This window comes from Neolamprologus multifasciatus, chromosome 9 (assembly GCF_963576455.1).
Source record: "Neolamprologus multifasciatus chromosome 9, fNeoMul1.2, whole genome shotgun sequence".
Lineage (NCBI taxonomy): Eukaryota > Metazoa > Chordata > Actinopteri > Cichliformes > Cichlidae > Neolamprologus > Neolamprologus multifasciatus.
In genome coordinates this window covers 20,063,530-20,088,250 of record NC_140447.1, presented here as the reverse complement: position 1 = coordinate 20,088,250, position 24,721 = coordinate 20,063,530, and the positions used below count along the sequence as shown (strand labels likewise).

The window sequence follows — 24,721 nt, the reverse complement described above, 5'->3', positions numbered from 1 at the left end:
CTGCAGCCACTTGCCGGTCACTTCATTAGCTACATCTGTTCAGATGCTCACGGATACAAATATCTATTTATCAACACCTGAGTGCATTTAGGCATCTAGACACAATCAAAAACCTGCTGAATTTCAAACTGAGCGTCAGAATGGGTAGAAGTGTCTATGAACCTGGCACCAGCAGCCAGTCTGCTGGTGCCAGACTGGCTGGTCTCGGTATTTCAGACTTGCTTATCTAATGGGATGGGATCGCTGGGGTTTACAGAGAATGCTCTGAAAGAGAAAAAAGTCGAGTGAGTTTAAGTTCTCCAGCCAAAATACCAGAGGTTGGAGGAGAAAGGCCAAGGAAGGAAATACACCAGTCACATCAAGGGGTGTCGAACTCCAGGCCGCGAGGGCCGGTGTCCTGCAAGTTTTAGATCTAACTCTGAATCAACACACCTGAATCAAATGATTAGTTCATTACCAGGCCTCTGGAGAGCTTCAAGACATGTTGAGGAGGTAATTTAGCTATTTGAATCGGCTGCGATGGATCAAGGACACATCTAAAACCTGCAGGACACCGGCCCTTGAGGCCTGGAGTTCAACACCTGTCATTACAACCGAGTAAGAAGAGCATCGCTAAATGTGCAAAACCTTGAACCTCGAAGCGGGTGGGCTACAGCAAACAGAAGACAACACTGGGTGTTATTCCTTTAAGTTAAGAACAGCCAAAAGTTACACGGGCTCACCAAAATGAGACACAGCAGAAAACTGGAAAAACACTGCAATGAACGAATGCTATGAATCTCATTTTCTTTTGCTTCTGCCGTTTGGTGTAAACAACATTAAAGCATGGATCCATCCTGCCTTCTATCAACACTTCTGGCTGGTTGTGTAATGGCGAGGGAGATGTCTTCTTTGCACACTTTGGGCTCATAAGTACAAACTGAGTGTCATTTAATTGCTGCAGGCTGCTTGAGTATTGCTCCTGACCATGTCCATCCCTTTATGATCACAGTGTGCCCGTGTCCAGTTTCGTGAACATGACAAAGACATATAGAGAAACTTATTCAGCTGCTTTTTAAAGCCATATGTGTAATTCATGAAAAACTCATGTACTGATAAATATTGCGCCTTCCTTCCGTTAGGTGGCACTGTATGCTCCCAGATGCTCAGACAAGGTATCAATGAAGGTATTTGTATTCTTTTAAAAGCAGATTACAGCGTTGGATTATCGGATACAATACGCAGAGTTAAAGTGACTGCGCAGTGGTCTTCAAAAATGTGAAATGGCATGTTTTGGTATCACGGGATGCGATGACTGGGAGAAATGGTGGAAGAGTCGCTTTTTAAAGTTTTGCATTTATAATTTCTAAGACCACCCAAGTTAGATTTTGAACACTGATTAAGAGCTTCCTGACCATGGCAGCTGGAAAATGTTCAAAGTGTCCGAAAATATGATATGTGGTATAAAAATCCAACATTATTATATTTGTACAGCCCCCGATTTAAACTTTATCATGAGGTTATTATGGATTCTTTACAGTGATGACGTAACGCTGCAGTCATCGTCATTTGTGTGTGTGTGGAAAAGTTTTATGATTTTTAATACGGGGGGAGGGATAGTGCCTCTCCCTGCTCCTGCGAGTCTACTACGTTCACAAGGCTTCTTAGAGCAGAGGGGCAGGTGAGAGTTGGACCGAGCTGGCTGCTTCACCGCAGTACTGGCACACAGTCAGCTCAGAGACGCACAGGGGGCAGAGGGAAAGTCATCCACGGACGCCCCTCTCCGGTGTGTAGTGTCGAAGGATTCCCACGCGCAACACGGACGGCGACGCGGTCACCTCGACGCGGTGAAGCCTCCCCACCCCACCAGCCCCCTGCTCGGAAGTTGGCTGTTACTTTTAAAACAACACAGAGAAGAGCGGTGAAGTCCTGGAGCTCTGACCTGAGAGGCTGTAACAGACATGTCGGGACACCGGGTGCAATTCGCGGACCTTCCTCCGAGTGATCATAAAGGAAGTCCCAAATCTCACAGTAAGAAAACAAATATACATATATATATATATATATATGTCTGTTGACCTTGATTTTAACAGATGCTAAGCCTAAATTATGAAAACTTTGCAGAAAATCTAAAGATGCCGTGTTTAAAGTTTTTACTCACAGTTAAATACTGCTGTTGCTTAACTTTAGTTACCCAAATAGATCCGTTACATTGCTGCTTTCCTTGTATCCTGTATCTGTGCCCCACTGTAGTCAAAACAATTGAGCTGCCTTCTCAGCGCTGTCTTGCATTGTATTACACTCCTCTTCATGATGCAATTACCAGCAGAAAACACAGTCAATCCTCGATGATTACATGTATTTTTATTTAAATATGAAATGTTACATGCTGCCTTTTCTGCCTTAAATAGGGTCATATTTTGTCTTGCTCATTGATATCTATGTTAATGTCATACCCCACATGTTATATATGAGTGACAGTGTGTGGCCTTTGTGTTGACCCCCTGCTTTGCTCCACTCCTCGGTGTGATCCCATTCAGTCTCCACTCAGGACACTTATCTGAAGTGGCAGTTGCCCTTTACGTGCTGCAGCTAACTTTTTCTCCTCAGGCCTCCTCTCATTGAGTGTCATGCTGTGTCTTAGGTAAGGTGACACTCAGGTTGGGGCGCATTTATTGACCACTACAACTCACAGCACAACGCTATTGGCTAAAGAACAGAGCCGGATTTGTGGACTTGGATTTAGTGCTCTTTATTGCTCTGCTGGTTTAAAGGCGTGCTTCTGATTGCATGTGAGGTGTGACAGAGTCAGCGGTGCTCGCCTCTGCTGCTGTATGCTGCAGTGTATGCACTCCAGCATGAGACACAGCTCATCTCCATGGTGACAGGTTGAGTGACAGAGCACGTGAAAAAGGATGCAATGGAAAATTGCCAGTTTGCTGCAAACCCCTCCAGAAGGGTGGCATCTATAACACACTGTGGTTCCACAACGGCACATGTGCACGGCTTGGGATTTATATCTTCGATGGCAGCTGTACTAACACCATGATGTGTGTGTTTGTGTCACATTCAGTAGTGTGCGTGTGAACAGCAGAAGTGCTGATGTTGTGTGCAGGTTAGGCTCAGCTTGTATGCAGGGCATGCTGGGTTTGATGGTGGAAGGACACAAAAGCAGCTTCAGCAGCAAACTACACATTCTGACTCAGCCCATCCATGTTTTTTGTGGGTTTTCCCCCCCGCTGCTTGCTTGGAACCAGGTGATAGTGGGGTCAAGTTTCAGGCTCTTCTCTTTTTGTGATGTGCAGACACACAGCATCCACATTCCACAATAACATAAGCAACTTGACGAGTTTATTGCGAGCAATCATCTCTCATTCAAATATTGTATTAGCAGCATCAAATTAAAAAGAAAAAAAAAAGTACCTGCATAGCAGCAGAACAGCAAGTCATTCATCACTCTGTTCATTTTCACAGCTATGACAGCTAATGATCTTGGCATCATATAGAGGGAACATTACAGCAGATGCGAATATGTCAACTCACATTACTGGTACTGAGGAAGCATTGTTGCTTTTGCCGCTGTGCAATTTGCATGAGTCAAAGAAGGAATCAGCAATATGTTTTTGTCGACATTGTCAAAAATACACTGTTGTTGCTGCGGCGTTTCTGCCCTGGATTTATCTTTCCGAAAACAGGCAGCATTGTGGAGTCTTTCTTCCTCGGTTATTTTATATTCATAACGTTTGCTTTGCTATCCAAGCAGACTTTTCAGTTTATAAAACTGTATACGATTGCAAGTTATTACTTCAGTTTTTAGAATTATTGAGAATCTGTGCATGATAGCATCCGTTTTATCATACCTATTATCCACAGAGCTATGTGCATACAATGTAAAGTATTTAATTTATTTGAAAACGCTAAACACATCCACCCCAGTGGTCACTTTTGGGGGAAATTCAGGTTATGCTAGTGTGTATCAACAGCAGCAGACATGTTTTCAGATGGATGTGGTCTTGAAGACAAGGTCACGCTCTTAGTTAGTCCATAGGCTAATGTTACTAATGAAAGCATGGCCCACTAATTTTGTAGTTCTGTGCCACTGCCACTGCCATCTTTTTGGTACTATCTTTAGCCATTATTATTACTGATGATGATGTTTGAAATTTAAATACATGGAACATTTTTCTCTATATTATCCACCAAAAAATGGCATTGCATTGTTGAAAAGAAGTAAAACCTTAAATCTATTTCTAGATGTCTTCACCTTTTCCTTAGTAAACACTTAATAGAATCTCTACGAATTTCAATGATCAAAGAGTCTTTTAGATTTTACATTGAAATATTACCACCATTTATCTTTTGTCTTTCAGAAATTTCACAATGTATATGATCAATACATGCTTTTGATTCAAAGACTCATCTGTGTTTTAGAGAAGGATTAACTGTGACTAAGATGGTGATATGTCTTTCAGTGAGCTATTATACCCTGGACAGCTGCACTCGGGACCATGATGTGCATCATCTCATGTTTCCAACAATATTTGCAGATTATGTCAACAGTCTTGGGTGGTGAAAAGAAGATATCTCGTACGGAGTTCCCATCAAAGTTCTTATACAAAGAGAATTGTTTCACTATTCATCTCAGTCTTTAACTACGTCTTAGGTGGTCTATACCAACATGTTATGTTAACCAGTGCTGTTATCCTGTAAGGCTTCCATGGCATAACAAACTATGACCATATTCCTCTTCATGCCCATTACTGATCATCACTAATCTCACTTTGACAAAGCTTATCCGGTCGTTAAGTCTGACGTCACTAGCCGTGTCTGGGCCTAAACTCCGCTGCAGGTCCATATATCAAACGATCACTATGGCATTACCGAGAGTTGAAAAACTGTCTAAAGTCTTTCATCTTTAATAAAATGATCAGCGTTCTGCTCTACCAGGTGTAACAATTGAGTTTAACATCCAGGCATCCATGAAAACGGAATTTATGACATTTAACGGAGTTAGAAGTTAGCAGGAAGTTAGCTCGCTAGCTTCTATCAAAATACAATATAGCATGTCCTGACTGCGGGGTTTTGGAAACAAATTAAAACGTACAGCTCTGTTATCACTTCCAACATAAATGAAGACAGAAAACTAAACAGCAGTGACGTTTGTAGGGTTACTGAAGTTTGGCCAGCTGGTATATAATGATGTGCTACGTGACCACTAGCGACACAGCTATGTTAGCATAATATAAACAAGCGAACTTTTTTTCCACTTGATAAAAGTTAACGTGAGTGTTCTCGGTGGTCAGGAACAAATGTAATCACATGGCAGGATGCTGTAAAAGAACCAAACTTCAGCCAGGAAAACAACTGAGATAATCCATCCACAATACGAGGTTAGTCATAGTGCTGCATGGGCTGGGCTGTAGTTACATCCTAAGCTATTAAAAACTGAGCGTTTGCTATCTTCTTTTTCCCATCACCACCAACTGGTTGTGGCAAATAGCTGCCCCTCCTTGAACCTGGTTTTGCTGGAACTTTCTTCCTGCTGAAAGGGAGTTTTTCTGTCCCACTGTTGCCAAGTGCTTGCTCATAATAGATCGCCTGCTCATTGGGTTTTTTACTCTAATATATTAGCGTCTTTAATCCACAATGCAAAGGGCCTGGGGGTGACTTTATTGTGAATTGGTACTTGTTATGTGCAGCAGTGAATGCAATGTTAGGTTTGTTGTAGTGTGAATGTGTAAAAAGCTGCTTTAAATTAAAAGAGCAGGAAGACAACTCGAGATGTATAACCAGTGCGTCACATTTGCATGTTCAAATGCAATAACTTATCAGATCTTGATTTAATTACTTTACTAAGTTCTGAGCAGATGGCAAAATTTGCTTCATATAATGTGAAAAGTTGTTGTTCTCACATAGAAGAAACACAATTTAATAACAACAACACTGTAAAAGAAGAGGGTCAAAGCAAATGAACCAAGAAATATTCAGTCATAATTAAAAGGGACCATGCCGTGTTGTTTAATCCATTAGCCCATTAACTTTTTGTCAGGATGTCCATGGCGGCATGTTATCATACTTTTGGTCTCCGTGTGATCGTCTTGGGAAATTGGCAAATGATGTGTTGGTGCGATAATCCCAAAATATGCTTCTTTACCAGCTCAGGAATGCAGGCAGTGTCTGTGCCAGTGTCAGGCTTTTGAAACCAGTGGGAGATGCACTCTCTGCAGCTTAAAACACGCTGTGGAAACAAATCAAATGAATGTAAAGTTGAGGATGATGCATAGCTTTAATTTCCTCACACAGACTTTTTATTGATAGTTCACTTACTACTATATTAACACAATCTTTGAGTGAATGGCTGTCTAGTAAGGTGTGAAATGTAGCGGGCTGATCAAATTTGATGGTCACTTGAACGGACTCTTCTGGAAATGGCCAAGCTCCTGAGATGCATAACAGCTGTTTTCACAGCAGATTGAAAGTGTGTCCCTTAGGGGCTCTTAAGTTTCTTAAGAGAGTAAAACAAAGATTTAAGGGTATGCAGTGGCTTTATCTGCCAGACAACAATATATTGGTGCTTTTCTGCCTTTAACTGGGGATGCTGCATTCTGACAAAAGGCAGTAATCTTGAGTTTTTACCCACTGTGTTTATTTTTCCACTGAAAATACTGATACAGCTTTGTATCTAAGCTTATGAGCTCCATGGGTGTTAGACATTGTGACTGTTATTACTACCACAACATTACTGAACATTTATATTTTTAAAGCAAGTTTAATTCATTGATATTAATATGTAGTGCAGTCATATTCAGTTATTGTTTAATTCTGAACTCTGTTATCTCACCTGTGGACTTAAATACGAGGACACAGGAGTGTGGCGTTATCTGTGACCTTGCAGTGCTTTTGATGGGAGCATCTCTTATCCAAATAACTACAAACTTGACACTAGGATTAGATCTTGAGCAACACATGTGCCAAGTTTTGAATAGGATTGACTGGTGATCAAGATTGGCAAAGAGCAGACAGACTAACATATACAACAGGTACAGCAGGTTGTCCACTGCTGTTATAGATTCGGTGGTTTGATCTCTGACCTCACCTCACCTCAAGTGTCCTTTGACAAGATGCTGACCAAGTCCCTCCCAATACCAGGCAAGGTCCTCATGTGACAGCTCTGCAAACATTGTGTGTTTGTGTGTGAAAATGAGTGAACGAGAAACACATTTTAAGCACTTAAAGGACACGAGTACAGACCATTTACATACAGAGATTCCTTTATTTAACAGTGAGATTACATGTAATGTACGTGGAGTGCTCAGCAGTCTGTAAAATGTCCATTTATGGTAAATCTTTTCAAATATACTTGTGTGTATTTGATCTTACATTTCATCCATTTTCTGCTGACATTTTCACGTTGCTCACTTTGTTCAACTTCAATGTTATTAAGGAAAACTCAAAGCACTCTCTACATCTGAATATTGAAAAGGGGGAAAAAAACAGAAGCGTTGCATTCTGCTTCCTGACTTGTGATTTTTTTTTTGTTCCATCATCAAGTATTTGTGAGAAGGGCGAGTTAACATAAAGGTCATTTTTGAGAAATGAAGTCAAAGGCAAATATTGTTTTGAAAAGCCCCCACCCCCACACACACCCCTCGCCAAAAAAAAAAGGAAATACCACAAGAGGAGTGCGACTTATTGTACAGTAGATTGTGGCTAGAATTACTTTTGGTTGAGTCATCACTGCTGTCTCACAGAATGGCTTTGCATCATTAAACGTTGCGTGCCTAATGAATTATCCATCCTCTTCTGGCTTCTCTGTCTATCCAGCAGCAGGACGCTGATTTGCTGCAAAGAGGAACCAGATGTTTTCTCTCCTTTTTTAAAAAAATTCTGTGGGGTTTTTTGTGTTTTTTAATGGTTCCTTCTCATGAGTTCCTTCCTAAAGAGGATGTAATGAAGTATCTACATTTTTCTCTCAGAAGCAGTAGAACTTTGGAAGTGCAAAATTTGACAACGTCAGACGAGACGAATGGCAGGATAAGGAAGTATACCTGTGTTCCACGGCAACAGCTGCACACAGGCCGCTAAGCACGATGCAGTTAAAGCTCCTCATTGGCTGCTGCAGCTTAGAGCTCGCAGACTTCTCAACATTGTTGTTCCCGTCACTGAGTTTTCGTCGCTTGTGGAATGAGTTGAGGAGTAAACAAACACGTCTATCATGTTTATAGTCATCTTAAGTCTGGGAGGATGTAAGGCTTGATAGCACACAGGCAGGAAAGTACACTGTTAAAATGATGACTCCCGAACGCGCCATAGCTCCCTGCACAGCTGTCATTCATCCACCCCGAGCAGTGGTTTTTGAAATATCTGGACTTCTTTATTGCTGATTAGAGACAATCTGGTTGCCTTTCTGTGCAGTTGGAACACAGAGTGTAATAACATTCTTTGCATGTTCTCCCCCAAGCACTAATGATGCATGATATCAGGCCTTATGACATTTTTTTTAGCAAAGGGAACAAAAAATTGACTCGGACACAGATGAGTGAGAAGTCAAATAGCCTCTCCTTTGATGCTGCAGCGAAGTCATGTTCAAAGGAAAATATCAAATAGGTAAGTTGGGGAGAAAATGAGCCAGTGTTCATGTGAGTGAGGCTGTGTGGTGATGCTTAATATTAAGTGTGTGTCTTTGTGTATATGAGTGTGCAGGGTTACCTGATAATTAGGCTTCTTTGGGGGGGCTTATCATCAAACTCCACGCTGATGATATGAAGTCACCAACTGGGATTTTAATGACTTTCCAAATCAATCAAAAGTTCTGGGTCACTGCCACAGAGGTCAGCCTAGACACACACAGACACACACACACACACACCCATGTTTGTGTAGTCTTTATTGTCTTAATTAGAAAAATACAGAGCCTTTTTTTAAACTGATTTTTCATGTTGTGAGAATAGGACACATTCTGGGCAGGAGGTCTGTTCCCTTTTTTTGCAACTAACTTTTATATCTGCTCATTAGATGTGAAGTTAAAATCCACAGCTAGTTAGCTTAAGTGATCAAAGACTGGAAAATTAGTGATGCACCAATTGCAATTTTCTTATCTGATTCCAATTTCCAATTTTTCTCTAAGGCTACGTTCACACTGCAGGTCTTGATGCTCAATTCCGATTTTTTTGTCTGCTTGTTCACACTACAAATAAAATGCGACAGCAAACGCGCTCTAGTGTGAACGCTCAAAGCGGCCCGCATGTGCAAAAGAAGACGTCACACACAGCGCGCTCTGTTTAGAACCAGAGCAAACAATATTGTTTGACTGATGGCCCTTAATATAAAGACTTCGGACTTTACGTTTCCCAATTTTTGCTTGAAGTTATTTTGTTATTTACATAATAATGTACATAACCTAATAATTATCCTTATTGCTGTTTTAAAGAGGAGCGGTGCTTCAAAGGATAGTTGCAGATTTCTGTCAGAATCTGCAGATTATACAGTACAAATAAAATGTTCAGGTTGTCTTCCCAACAGTTTGACTAACATCTACACTGGATGGCCAGGAAGCGTTCGCGATGTCTTCTCCGGAGCTGATATTTGGCGTCTGTTTTGTGTCAGTGACGTAAAAGACGGATTTAATGCGACTTGACCATTCAAACAGCAGTCGCTTTCCAAAACATCGGATATGTATTGGATTCAGTACCACATAAGAAAGTGACCCAGATCGGATTTGAAAATATCGTATTTGTGCAGCACGGTGGCACGGTGGTTAGCACTGTTGCCGCACAGCAAGAAGGTCCTGAGTTCAATTCCACCATCAGGCCGGGGTCTTTCTGTGTGGAGTTTGCATGTTCTCCCCGTGTTTGCGTGGGTTCCCTCCGGGTACTCCGGCTTCCTCCCACCGTCCAAAGACATGCAGTTTGTGGGGATAGGTTAATTGGATAATCCAAATTGCCACTAGGTGTGAATGTGCGAATGAATGTGAGTGTGAATGGTTGTCTGTCTCTGTGTGTTGGCCCTGCAACAGACTGGCGACCTGTCCAGGGTGTACCCCGCCTCTCGCCCTATCACAGCTGGGATAGGCTCCAGCGCCCCCCGCGACCCTGAAAAGGATAAGCGGAAGTGAATGGATGGATTTGTGCCGTTCACACTGTCATACCATGATCGGATATGGGTCGCATAGGGTCAAGGCTTTCGCCTGCAGTGTGAACGTAGCCTAAGGTGACCTGCCAATACGGATTTTTATCGCTTATCTTTCTAAGAACTAGAATAGAATAGAATAGAATAGAATAGAATAGAACAGCCCTTTATTATCATCGTACATATACAATGAAATTGTGGATGCTCCACACCAACTGTGCCAGAATAAAATAGAAATAGTAGACAGCAGGAATAAATAGCAAACAGGAGAAATATATGCAATCAAGAGACGCATTAGAAAACAAAGTTGTGCAAAGAAAAGACTGAATAAAGTCTGTGTGTGAGTGGCTGAGTGATGGGGGTTACTCAGACCGTGGCTCAGATTATTGAGGATGTGGGGGGATAGTGTTTATTGACAGTTCGAATGGCCCAGGGGAAGAAGCTGTTTGTGAGTAAGTACTGTAACTGATGTGCGAACAAAACCCGACTTCTCTTCAGTTTTTTTTTTCATAATAAAATAAATTGTTACATTTTCCCCCCCACACTGCAGTAAATTACAGGATCTGCTGTCAGTTAAATTTATGAAAATAAAGTAATGTTCTACTATAAGGAGGTACAAATAACTGAAAAAGCAGTTTCTTTACACCCACATTGAAATATGACATGACATATTTTACCTTACCAAACAACAGCAAGTGCATCAGATTTATACAATAAAACAAATGTCAGGTACTTACATAATTTTCCATATTTATAACTTCACTCATTTTTTTTCACTCATCTCTTTAATTTTCCTCAAATTTACTCTGATTCTCTGCTCATACCGAGGCTGTTGACTTGTGGCTGGCTCTGAGCTCTGGATAGCTTTGGCTTTCGTCACTTTGCCTTTGTTGCCTTCTTTAAAATGTCCATGTTCAGCTGGGTGAAGGTCATTTCAGCGTCTGATTAGGTTTGTTGTTAAGAACGTTTCCCCTGTGGTTTATTTTGGTGAGCTTTGTGTCTTCCTCACTCACAGTGAAGACACACTAGCGTCCAATCACCAGTCGGGGCCAAGACCGCTAAATATCTCTCGATTTGTGTCCCTGGCCAGTCAGTCTGTGCTTGAACAAATTCTTTAAGTTTTTGTTGCCTCGGTTTTGGTTCAAGTTCAATTGAGTCTTCTTCTTCATGTTTTTTCCAGAAACTAATATTTTGTGGTAAGTATGCGTTGCGTTGACACACGATCTGTGCAAACTAGGATGCAAAAGACACATTTCATCAGGACCTATAAGGTAAACACATTTTCTCACTTACATAGTCTCTCTGACAAGCCCCTCCTGGTTATACGTAATTTATGCTCACTTCGATAAAAACAAGCCATCTGACACCACTCATTTGAAATTCCAAACATTTTGCTTCAGTATCTAATTTGATAACTGAGCTTGTGGATGGGAAAATAATCCACTCCCAGTCAATAACCACAAGCCACTCCTGTCAGTGTGATAAATGGGAGGTTTAGCACGAGGCTACAAGTGGGGGTTTGTAAGTGGATGGGTTCACTGATTGGGTGCGGTCGTAGCAAAGGGCTGTGGGAGGAAAACACAGAAAAAAAGTTTGGTGATGACCCTATAGCACATTATAGGAGTTTCCAGCTGGTTGCTGGAAGACTGAAGGGAGAATAGGGAGTGACAGACTAAGCAGTGCCCTGTTGCTTTATCAAAAAACTTTATCAGTAATACTATTTCTCATGAGAGAAGGCAAATAATTATAGGCATTCTATGCGCAGTAAATTCTTTGCCTTCTTTTCACTTGCTGTGAATTTTCAGGTCAAGTTGGGCTAATCCACTTTGCTCCAGCATGCCAATAAGTGTGGTGCTGGCATCGGCAAAGGGCTGCTGATCCTTTGATTCATACTTTAATCTGAAGACAAAAGTTTTTGTTTTTTTTTAAATTAGAGCCCTTTCTATTATATTAAACCACCTACTGCATTTAAATCCAGCCATTCTCTATTTGAAAGATGAATAGGGCTCTTACAGAAACGTAATTCTCTCTCATTTCTTTTGTATAAATGCTCCCAATTAGAAAGGGAAAACACATTTGAAATCACTCTGTGGAGTTCATTCTTTGTTATGATTGATGACTGATGATGATTTTGCCTCAGCCCCGGCACCTTTCACCTTAGCTTATCAGAGTGCGTACAGCTGCTTTAGTGGCCGAAAAAATGTGATATTTAACGAGACTCTCTGTTATGCACTGTATGTGACACTGAATGCCATGATGATGCGGACTTGGCTGTCAGGAGCCACTGCAAAGGCCAGCAGTTGTGTAAGAGATTTAATGGCTGTGGCTGGGAGTCTAAAGAGAGGGCAGCAATCATCAGACCTTTTGGCAAGGTTAGCTCGGTCCTTTATTCTCTGCTTCTCTCTTTCAATCGCTCTGTTAGTCATCCTAAAGTAATACTCTGGTGCTTCCAAACTCTAGTCCTTATGTTGCCAGTAACTATTTAACAGAAATCACAAATGTAAGTTTGATGATATCTTTGATGCACCAGTGTAAGGAAGGATGAATTAAAGCTTTCATTTTACCTGTTTTCTTCTGTTTTCTTCTGTTAGATCTGCCACTTAATGAAAATGTTAAGTCTTGGAAATGGTCTTTTTATATATATATATATATATATATATATATATATATATATATATATATATATATATATATATATATTAGGGGTGCAACGATACACAAAATTCACGGTTCGGTTCGGTTCGATACTTTGGTGTCAGGGTTCGATATTTTTTCAATACAAAAAAAATGTTCATGCCTTTTTAATTTGTCATTTATTAAATTTTCACGGCACATTCTGCACCACATCACTGTGCGTTCATCATTTGTTTGAAGCCAGCTCACCTCCTGCAACCACTTTTCCGAGAATACGCGCTTCTTTTGTGGTTAGGACTCCTTCTGACATTTCTTTGGAGGTGGAGGAACACCAAAGTAATTGCTTAAAGGAGCTTCTTCGACATCTTTAAGAGTTCTAAACAAATGTCTGTCCTCCTCCAGAAAATCTTATGTATGCAAACACGCGTTGCAACTTCTTATCTTGTGCGCGTTTTTTATTTTGACAGTGAATGCGCACCTGCGGACCACTTATGTGCAGCCCTGGTTATTTAGCTCGTCATATTGCAGCCACAGAAATTCTTTGTCCATGAAACCATAAAGCTGCACTTTCTTTTTGCCTTATAGTCTGATTTGTCATAACTTTTCCGTTTTGTGGTAAGCTTTTCTTTGGCTGTCACTTCTTCACCCTGACCTGTCTTATTTGGCTCAGCAGAACTAAAATATATATCCTGCTGCTTTTACACAGGCACTCACATAACGCTCAGATTCTCTGCGCGATCAACCTCTCACATGTTTAAGCTTGCTGCGGGAGATTTCACTTGTCATGTTTGCATAGTAAGCTAACGATTGATAAGATGATGTCAGAGAAATTGGTGCGCAAATTATCATCACTCACCAATCAGTGCTGTCGCTCTCTATACACAGTTTGCGCGATTGCAAAGTGAAAGCAAAAAACAAGCGCAAATTCAAACGCGATTTCAATATGTCACATATTGACAGTGGCTCACCGATGCCAATGACATAATTACCCAGCTACATTTCCGAAAGAATGCAAAAGCATTGACATATATTTTTCCTTCCTATGATAGGCCGAAGGGCAGGGCAGAGATAGATTTTGGTAGCCCGACTGGAAAAATCGCTAGCCCCGGGACGTCGGGCTAGCGATTTTGGAGCCCTGTATCTGATTGAGGAATCACTCATCTTTGGAAAAGAGAGTTTATTACAGAGAAATGGCTCTTTCCAAAATAAAAGCTATACTATACGCTTCTTCTGGGCTATATTCTCAGCAGCATATTAAACATATCAGGTCCCCATACGGAGAATCATGTGCTAACGGCTGTCTAAATGACTCGGGTAAAGTTTGTAGCATGCATGCTTGTTGTTTTCGTCTGCTTCCACTTGTCTTTGCACTAGGATGATGTCGGTGTAAATGTGCAGTCATATTCGTTGTGTTCCCACTAGTGCTGTCAGCGTTAATCTGAAATGAGGTTAACGCCACAACACGGCAAATCTCTGTTAACGAGCTACCGTGGATCGCCTCGTGCGTGGGGCTGGACGGCCAACACGTTAACGAGCTAACTGCGCTAACACACTAGTTCCCACCCATGTAATTGAGCATTGCTGGCACATCCAACATACTGTTTTACTTTAGTCCATGACGCGCTTACCTTCAGGGTCATACGTCACATGAAAACCAAAATAGTTCCAAACGCCAGATCTGAATGAGGGTGGGGGAGGTACAATTTGCCATGTTGCAAGGAGAGCTTAACTTCTGTCTCGCTAGCTTGCCCTGCGCTCAGTGAATCTGCGTTCGACTACTCCGCCTAGGCTGCACTGTCGAGCACAGATCCACTGAGTGCTCAACACAGACAGCACCGTCAGAAGGAAAGTTGATAAAATAAATTAAAAATGTTGTATTGTTCGATACATATGCGTACCGAACCGAAAGCACTGTATCGAACGGTTCAATATCGATACGAGTATCGTTGCACCCCTAATATATATATATATTGTTTTTAATACTTGGATAAAAATGCTTTACAGCCAGTGACTGTTGGAAGTGTAGAGTCCATGGATATCAGGAAATGTTGAGCTTCCAGATGCTGCTTGTTTGATTTTGTATTTGATAAATAGAATTCATGCTCTATTGTGTTGAGACTGATTTGGACATTGAAGAATGTCTAATTTCTTTGCCTTGAGAAATGCTTATGCATCTCCTTTGACATTGCAGTGTGCCATTACATACACAATTCATCCTGCTACATTCCACTCATCAATCACATTATCAATAAAAACTAGCGGCCCTGATCCGATGGGAGCCATACATGCCAATGATGTAATCCAAAGAACTCCTGTCCAAAGAACTTTTTAAAGGCCTGTGTAGGTTCTGTTACATGTTTTCTGACAAAGTCTACTTTGGCCTTTGGTTCTTGAGTGTAGCCGGTGCTTTTTGCATTCACAAAGGCGTCTCTTGACTGTAGACCTTGACCATGATATGTCTAACTCCTTGAGAGTATTCTTGAATTGTTTAGAAGTTTTGAAGTTGTTTTTCTTAATCATGGAAATAATTCTGTCATCCTGCACGTTAGTCAACTCATGTGGTCTTTCCGGCCTTTTGGTGTTGCTGAGCTGTTGTTGTTGTTGGTGTTGCAGTGCATTCCTTATTTAAAAAATATACCGGATTACTGATTTTGCCATGTCTAAAGGTTTTGCTAGCTTGTTTATTTTGGTTTTTCCATGTAATGGCAATTATGATTTCCGATGAACAGCTATCAAATGCATATCCAGCACTCTGGAACCTACTCCAGAGCTTTTATCTGCTTAATTTCTCATAAAACGATAAGGGAACAGGCTTCAACTGACCGTGAAACTGGTTGTCAGTCAGTGAGCCTGTAAAAATGGGGAACTATGAATAATATTGGTTATAATTCCTAATTATTTAATGCAATACTTTTGTGAAAACCTTTGAATTAAAGCTAAAAGTTTGCACTTCTTGATATATCTTTTTTGATGAAATAAGAAAATCCACCATGGTGTAAAAAAGGCAAAACTACAGAAATTATGTAACTGTCCAGATTTTTATGGAATTAACCGTATGTCTGAAACAAGGTATTGTAATTCTGCTCACTTTAAAGTTGACTACAGTGACTTTAAGCTAACCTTTCCTGGCTTCTTGACTTTTCTTCACAGAGCTCTTTTGAATACCACTTGACGGAGATGACCATATTTAAGACATCCCCTCACTTGACATTAAGCTGAATCATAAAGCACAGAAGTTTGCATGTGTGTGTGTGTGTGTGTGTGTGCTGTAATTTATTCAATTAATTTATAAGTATTTCAGACTTACTTTTCTTTGGATTCATGCCTCACCCGAGCCAAATAAAACAGACATTGTTACTGTTTTTTGTCCCCAGTATCAACAACAGACGCTGCTGGTTGAGTCATTCTGGTATGATGCAATTAGAGTAAGCCCAGCTGCACATTTTGGACGACCAAGATCAAATGTATACTCATTAACTGTTGTAAACTGTAACTGCAACGTGCACTATTACGGTTAAGAGTCCATTTCTCTAACAATTAATACCTCCAGAATCTAATTTTACTGGTTGTTTTTTCTTTCTTGTGCGTCTTTTTTATACCTTTGTGTTTTTTTCTACTGCCCACACATTTTTTTACAGTGAAATTAGCAAATGTAACTGTAAAAAATAAATTACTTCGGTTAAATAAACTGATGCCTTGTCTTTGCCTTGAAGCTGGTATAATCAGCATTTTCATTATGATAAATAAAAAAAGTTGTTTCCCATCTTTTTTGAAAATGAAAACACAGCATACTGTGATTAGCATTCATTTCAAATAAAACGAAAAGTCACCAAGCGTTACCTCAGATGTTTACATTATTACTACCACTGCTATAGTTATCATCTGTATGGGGATAGCTATAAGAAGTAGCTCTTGAAGAAGTGACCTTGATACAGCTTCAAAGCGAGAGTATAAATGTTACTGGAAAGTAAAGCTGATTAGTGACTCACGTGCATGTGACTAAACCATTGTTGACTGAGCCAAGAATGTACTCCCAGCTGCTAGTTAACATTATTAACCCACAGCTGCTAGTTATCATGGCCGCCTACTTTTTCTGCCATCAAAAAGCTTTTTCACAGTAGGGAGTGACTGAGGTGAGGAAGAGTTAGCTCAAACTTTCCGCTGACCTTCATAACCTCAAAGTCTCTCTGGCCCAGATTTACCCGAGTCCCTGCGCCTTCCTCAGAACTTGACACTGAATGGCGCCCAGGACTTTTAATATCATGGCGTTTGTGGGTGCTCCTGACTGATAGAGGTTTGGGGTTAGTCTTTGATGTTCTTTGTGCTTCTTAATGAGGATCAGACTCGGGGGTTTTTTTTGGCCAAAGTCCTCCCTCCTCCCTTTTCCACTTGGAGCAGTGGGGCAGCAGAGATTGAAGAACTAGTTCCACCTCAAGAGAGGAGCATTTCTTCCCCCCTCCTTTCCCCCTCTATACATTTTATCCTTCCTCTCTCTCCCACTCTTTCTTTAATCAGCCTCTCTGGCACCCAGAGCGTCTCTGGGTCTCTGAGTGAGTTCATCATTTCATTAAGGAGGCCTTGGCCCAGATGAATCAGGGCTCTGAAGTTCTTTCATCAGCACCTTGGGGAAGCGGGAGAAACAGTTAGGGAGACCAAGTGCGACAAAGCGCAGGAAACACACCAAAGGGGGTTCAGCTCAGTCTGGACTGGGCCCGAAGGCTGAAACGTGTGCGTACACAAGCCTGTGACAAGGCAAAGGGTCAGGGCAGATGTCAGATGAGGGTTGGGCCCTGACTAACCTCTGATCTAACTTCTAAGAACAAAGGCCAACCAAAAACACGTGTGGGCTGGTGCTCTAGTTATGTTCCCTTTCCTCATGAAAAGACACGTTTGATGAATTAACTTTAGAAAACAAAGACCCACTGAAGTGACACTTAGGAGTTATGTAGAGCTTAAGCACAGCACAGTCTTGAAGCTTGTGAGTGAGTCTTGTCGGTCAGTGGTTGCAAAACATTTCACTTCTAAATGACACTGACAGAAACCCTGTGTTTTTTTTCCCCCCAAAGCTTCTCAAGACTGAGCAGATAAATATGTTGTTGCGTGAGAATAGATTTGTCCTTCAGTACATTTCGACCTAATGCACTGTTTCCCTTTAGCTTGGGCTGCCAACATTTGCTGCTAGCTATTTTGTATGCAATTTATTACAATTAGCCTGAAGCAAATGCTATTTCTAGCCCAGGAACTGGACTGTTAATTCAGATTATTGCCATAGAGGAAAACCATAAAGCTTGGGGGCCATTATTCCTGCAGAATTTCAGGCATGACATATTGAAGAGGAGTGGAGCTACTGAATATGTTTCTTTATGTCTTGAGAGAAAACCCTTAAAACTCAGCCTCATATCTTGCATGAGTGGCCCCTGCACCCCTGTTACTCGTCCATTCAGTCATGCAACTTTACCTCCATCCCATCATTCATAGCGCCATTAACTGCGATTTAATTTAACACCACCCACCTATCTCACACCTCATATTTAAACCCCAATGTGCCGCCCTTTGTGTCTTCATTCCTTTTGTGTCCCTCCTCGTCAGATGCTTATCTCTGTCCCGCGTTTATCCAGGCGGAGCCCATGCTGTTGGTTCAGCAGATCTCTGCTGCTGACTGAAGCCTTGCGTGTTTGTGTGGCAGTGCACGTGTGTGTATGTAGGTCTGCCCACTCGCATCTATGCGTACCGCTGGAGGACTTCCTGTGGTGTTGTGACATGGATGCTGGTGTTTGCTGTCACTGCAGTTCATGTGTCGCTTTGCCCCCACTGTTGCTCCCTTACTGCAGAGACTTTGGGAACTGCACACACGCACACACACAGACACATACATTTAGGAAAAAACATACTTATTATGTAGGTTTTTTGTCTTAGATCTCTGGCTCTTGAAAACTCTTAATGTTTCATCCTCACTAGAGTCAGTTCAATATGTAATATAAATGTGTAGCTGATACTAGCTTGTTCTGCACGTGGCTATTAGGTCAGTTGATACCTTTTTGATGCTACTGTTAATACTCCCTGTAGCCAGAACAGTGAGGATGGCTACTTTTGAAAGCTTATCAACCCAAGCTTAGCATATTTGAGGGTGTTTGGGTGTTGTGCATCTAAGGTCAAGAGCAGTTCTGCACAGTTCCTGCTAAGTTCAAACTTAGGCTAACTATATATAGGAGTCATTGTTCATTGCTATGCTAACAATTGGGTACAGAGTATCCTGTACCTAAAACAACTAGACTCCACTGTAATGCAGGGTCGTAAATCTTATATAAAAAATTCAGTGGCTACCCTATGAAATACTTTTTTTCCTTTCTTGTTTTTCCCGATTCAACAATCAAGAATGGGTTTGATTGATATCCTAACTGACAAAGATGGATCTACTGCTCATTTACCATATTACCATGAGCATGCCAGTTCAGTGGCTGTCATGATAAATCAGGAAAATATGCTGCACTTCTTGTAAAAAAAAAAAAACCTTATTCGTCAGCCTTTCCTCTGGCTTCTGGTTTTTATGGCCAACTACATTTTGAAATACATGCACTGCATTTATCTGCATTTTCATTAAATATAGAAAAGCAAATCCACACTCTGAACATTCTCCTTTGTCAGCCACGAATGGAAAGCACAGCACTAACAAACATCACTGGATGACACTGAAAACTTTGTCACTAGACAATTGAAAACATCAGATATGTTTGAATGAATTAAGGTTACATAAACACTGATAGCAGCACCACTATAAAATTAGTTCTTGTCGCCCATCCCTTCGAGTGACACATTGTTGCGGTACAAAAAAACATATTTGAAATAACTTATCAACATGATCTACACAGCATAGTTTCTGCCCTAAAATACACCCGAAGAACACCCTCAGTTATTCCCCATGTGGCTACTTCTTGTAACCCCCTATTCCAAACCTACATGTTGCTGTTGTCTCTAGTTTTAATTTGGCATACCTCAGCCTTTGTCATAGCTTTGTTACTTTGTTGGTTATGCTCAAAATTATTATTAGCTTTTTTTTTTTTACAGTGCTTTGTACCACGCTTATCTGCTGTCTGTTGTGTCTGTATTGAAAATGTGCATTGAGGATGGATGACTCATGACTGCAGACCAAATCTACCTACGGGTACAAATAAAGTAACCTGAACCTAGTTCAACTCGAGAGCCAGATTTATCTCCGGATTGCCGTGTCTTTGCTGGGTATGACTTTCAGATACTGTTCATAACTTTTTTTAGGCCTTTTACTTCCTTTGTTTTTCATTTACTTCAACTTTATTTTCAAGGACACACTGCACAGAATGCTGAGACACTCCACATTGCTAATTCTCTTTGGGAATCACTTTGTTAGTGGAAAAAAAAAGTATTTTCTGTTTCATGAACTGTGCTATTTTTTATGATTTTGCATAGATTGAATTTAAAAATTGGGAACTAATCATGTATTTTTGTGACAGGCTAAAAGACACAGTTTAAAATTGGTTCTTTGCTAAGTTGTCTGTTATGTGTGGACACAACAGTGGCACACACTTTGAGTGAGGCACCTTTTTATGCTATGAATTATTCATAGGTATGTGTAAGGTGGCCTGACAAACAACCAAACATACATCGGAAAATGCTCAGGTACTAGGTTGGGACTTAAAACGAGTGAAAAAACAACCGGTGTCCAAAGAAAACCTTTAAAAGACCTTCAGAAAGCCTGAAGAACTTTTGCTTATAACCACACAAAAAAGAAGGTTGGCTCGAGATTTTTTCTCAGTTCTGTAAGTCACATCTCATGCAAGCACTTTGCAGGATATACGGTTTTATGCACTGGAGGAGGCCCAAGATGCTCAATGAGGAATGGAAGAAATTTAATGCCACTGAAGCTCTGCAGAGCTCCTTGCATGGCTGGCTAGCTTAATCTGTCTCCCCTTTTCCCATGTAGGTATAAAGATTTTGAGATTAAAGCAAGCTTTGAAATTAATTACAGATTTTAATAGACACTGTTAAGTGGTGACAATTTATTACTGATGAGGTCACGTTGTAAACAATCCTATAATGTTTTATGCATGCCTCCGTGCCTTTACCACTGTAAAACTCCCATAGTGTGTTCCACATAGTCTGATTTACAACTTGTGATATAATTTAAATGACTGATATATTTGTGATGTGGTGCGGAGTGGTTTTTACCAGTGAAAGTGTGCAAAATTATGGGCTGGTAATCGCTCATTTGAAAGCTGTCAGCTCAGTTTTGAGACTGAAGCCATGAAAACCTCTAATGAAAATCTACTTTCTTGGCAAGCATGTTTACACACAGACATGCACACATGCAGGATATAGACACAGACACACACACACACACAGATTATTCCCAATCCCCCTGAGAGCGCTTAGACAAATGGCATTTTCACATGTTAAAGGTCACAAATGAAATAGCTGTTGTGAGCATAAATTTGGACACACTGCAGCTGCGACAGTAGAGAGGAAGTCATCGATATAAAACACTGGTTACTTCAGGTTGAAAAACCTCCTGAGTAATTGCTGTAGGATTTATGGTTGGCCACATTAAGGCTCATATTGTTCTGCCAGCAGATTCTTGAGCAGCAAATGTCAGCTAGGATGAAACATTTCTTAGCTTTAAATCATAATATCCTCACCATTGTCTGGAAAATATATATTTTTTGTTCTTTGCACCATAGAATTATATTCACGTGAGCTCACTGGTGAATAAAACAGGAGAAAACAAATAAAATGTATCACCAATCACCGATTGGCTCAACCCCAGATTTGCTGACCTTTGAACCAAGAACACGACACACACATAAGTTTATATTTCCATAAAGTTAAAGCTTGAATTCTGTGCGCTATTTTGTTACTCACGAGTGAATTTATTTTGTTACTCACGAGTGAATTTAAATTTAATTGTCTATATTTGAACGTGTGCTCGATCCCTCTTTCTTTAAGAGCCAAAAGCAGAAAGAAACCAAGGTTGCAGCTGTCCCAGCACGCCATCGTTCGTCCTCCATAATATATGATTCCCTAAAAGGCTCCTTTAGCTCCTTCTAGCTGTTTACATGCTGCTAAAAACAAGATCTAACAGGCCCTTACGGCTTGGATTTGTGTGCTCCTACTTGGGTGTTTTCATGTGTGTATGTTTTTATATTCACATCTAATTAAGCTGCGCTAATGACGAGCAGCTTGGAGATAAAATTACAGGTTTTTCAGATATCTCATCTTGGAGTTATTTGCTTTTGAATATGTTATATTTCCCCAGCTTGTAAGAGAAGAAGAGCCGATGGAAGTGTTTTTCCTGGGTATCCTTTGCTTTGGAGCATTTTCCTTTGACTGCTCAATCTAAAAGAGCTCAGAGCTGATGTTGGAAACCTCATCTGCCTAATTCCTTCACAGAGGTACTATTGTTTTCACAACATAATACATTTTTTGTGGTTTCTTATCACATCTGTCTGGTAGTTTTCCACCTTGACCAGAGACAGAAAGCACTGTACCACAGGAATCTATGTCATAAGAATCTGGTACTTTTTGCTGGATTGTATATATGCAAGTCCGTACTTTTTCACTCCCGTGAGCTTTATGATATCATTTGTTATGAATGTGCTCTGTCTTTGTTGTAAGACAGATGCTGCTCTTTCAGGATTTGGTAACAACACCTCTCTGTCTCTTTTCTTTCTATTGCTTTCTCCTCTTTCTGTCTCGGTCTGCAGCCAGTGATTGAACTAAAAATCAATAAGCCATAAAGAGAGCAGAGAAGCCTCTTATTTACATCAGTCTGAATGGAGAGGTAGTTTGTCTGTCCTCATATCCTCTTTATAGACTTCAGGCAGAAGCATTCAGTTTTCCTCCAATAACACACTCGACAGGCTGTCCAGATAAGAAGCTAAGCTCTGATAAAATGCTGAGGCGTAAAGGATAGGACGAGGCTGTGAGTTTAACGCTTAGCCGCTGCCTCTGGGGTAAAAGGGGGAAAATATATGTTTGGACATTTCCAAACTGTGTGTAAGGAGGCGGTTAGCATGTGACTGCTCACATGTCCGTGCCCGTCGAGGGTGGAGAGCCGGAGTGACTCATAAGGCCACAGGGGGGCCCCAAAGACAGGACTTGATGAGGTAGACTTCACAGTGACGCAGAATCAGCATTCTTACTAAAAGCTGTGTTAATGACTCTTCATTCAGCTCATTCTCTTCCTCTGTTACAAAATGACAAGATCACACCAAAAAGAGATGGTATGACCATAGAGTTTGCTTTCTGTTGGGGTCATTTTAAAGGTAGATGGTAGAGTCCATGCAACAGATCAGTCAGCTCGCATCAGGCATTGCTTAAGTCACATTATAATTACATGGAACTGCAGTTGTTTGACGATCTTGTAAACTCTCTGAACGTGCTCTAACGTGCTCTGAAATCATTTGATACGAGAAGATAAATTCATCATTTCCTTTTGAAGAAACTCCCGTTCTGTGCTTAGTGGCTCCAATGAGAAGTTTGAAGTTTTCTATTATATTTCTGCATATTCCAGATGTCCACACCTGGTACCACACCTGAAAAGTCTTGAAACTTTAAAAACGCAATTTGTTTCCAAGAGTTAGTGATCAGACACTTGAAGCATAGCGCAACCAGATGAAAATCATAAATTAAAAAACTTGTCAATTTGCCAAAGTAACAAAGACCACTGTGTATTTTAGGCTGTCGAGCAGTGGTGTCGTGTGTCAAATCCACCAAGAGTCTAGAAATCTAATTTAATCAGTCTAGCTGTACTTCTTTAACAAAAACGTATCATGTCATTTGTTTGGCAGGACAACTGTTGTGTTCTGTGCTCCTAGTTCTAAATCATATACACTCGCTGGCCACTCCATTAGGTACACCTGTTCAACCGCTTGTTAACGCAAACATGTAATCAGCCGGTCACATGGCAGCAACTCAGTGCATTCAGGCATGTAGACATGACTGCTGAAGTTTGAACTGAGCATCAGAGTGAGGAAAAATGGTGGTGCCAGACAGGCTGGTCTGAGTAGTTCAGAAACTGCCGATCTACTGGGATTTCCAGAGATTAGTCTCAAAAAGAGAAAATATCCAGTGATCAGTGAGTGTGCTGCTTTGAGCTGATAGGAAGGAAATAGCAATTGAAATAACCACTTATTGCTGATGAGCATCTCTGAACACACAACTAAAGCTACAGTTCACAAAATCTGCAACAGAACATTAAAAAAAAGACCATTGTCTTGATTTCTGCTGAACGATTCAGATGGTAGGGTCAGAATTTAACGCAAACACGATGTAAGCACGTATCTCTCCACAGCCTGACCCTCCTATGGATTCAAAAATCTGTGCCATGAGGAATTAAGGCAGTTCTGAAGGCTTTAGGTGCAACTAATGAAGTGGCTAGTGAGTATATATCAGCTCATCGCTCATGATGTACCAACATAACATATCCTACTTATTATCTGTGGCCTTACTGAAAGCTGCTGTGTCTTCCTTTAAGTTTCAGTCTGAACAGAAAAGAGTTGCGAGTGGACTGTAGCCAGCTTTAAAACATCAAGCCGCGCTCTGATGTTTAATTAGTGCACAGATGAGTCAACAATAATGTAGACTCACCTCCGTCAATTTTGTTTGTTTAAGCAACAGCTGATGATAATGCTCTAGACAGCGGCTCTCCTGACCGGGCAGTCGTCTCTGCTGTCTGTTGAGTGAGTGACAGCCCCTGCTGCTGTGATCAGTCCTGCATTTAATGTCTTGAAGCAGCAGATAATGTGACATGCTAGGTGACTTTCCCCAGGGAGCAGCAGAGCGTTGGGACTAATTGGTTCTGACTGTCAGTGAGTCTCATAGTCTTATAGACTTCTTTAGTTGCCTTTTCTTTACCCCGGGAGCTGTAACCAGTCCAACAGCTAAATCTAAACTGGAGAGTAAAGGATTTTGTGTTGGAAAGAAAAAGGATAGTTTTAAGTTGTTAATG

The 24,721-nt window shown here is 40.9% G+C and overlaps 1 protein-coding gene across 1 annotated transcript in view; it reads left to right on the top strand.

The window, feature by feature from the left end:
• The first annotated feature begins 1,593 nt into the window (after positions 1 to 1,593).
• kiaa1217 (KIAA1217 ortholog) overlaps positions 1,594 to 24,721 on the top strand; it is a 121,004-nt gene continuing 97,876 nt past the window's right edge. The window contains exon 1 of the mRNA XM_085173239.1: positions 1,594 to 2,010. Within this exon, the coding sequence (XP_085029365.1) occupies positions 1,941 to 2,010 (70 nt within the window). The 5' untranslated portion in view covers positions 1,594 to 1,940. The remainder of the gene's footprint in view (positions 2,011 to 24,721) is intronic.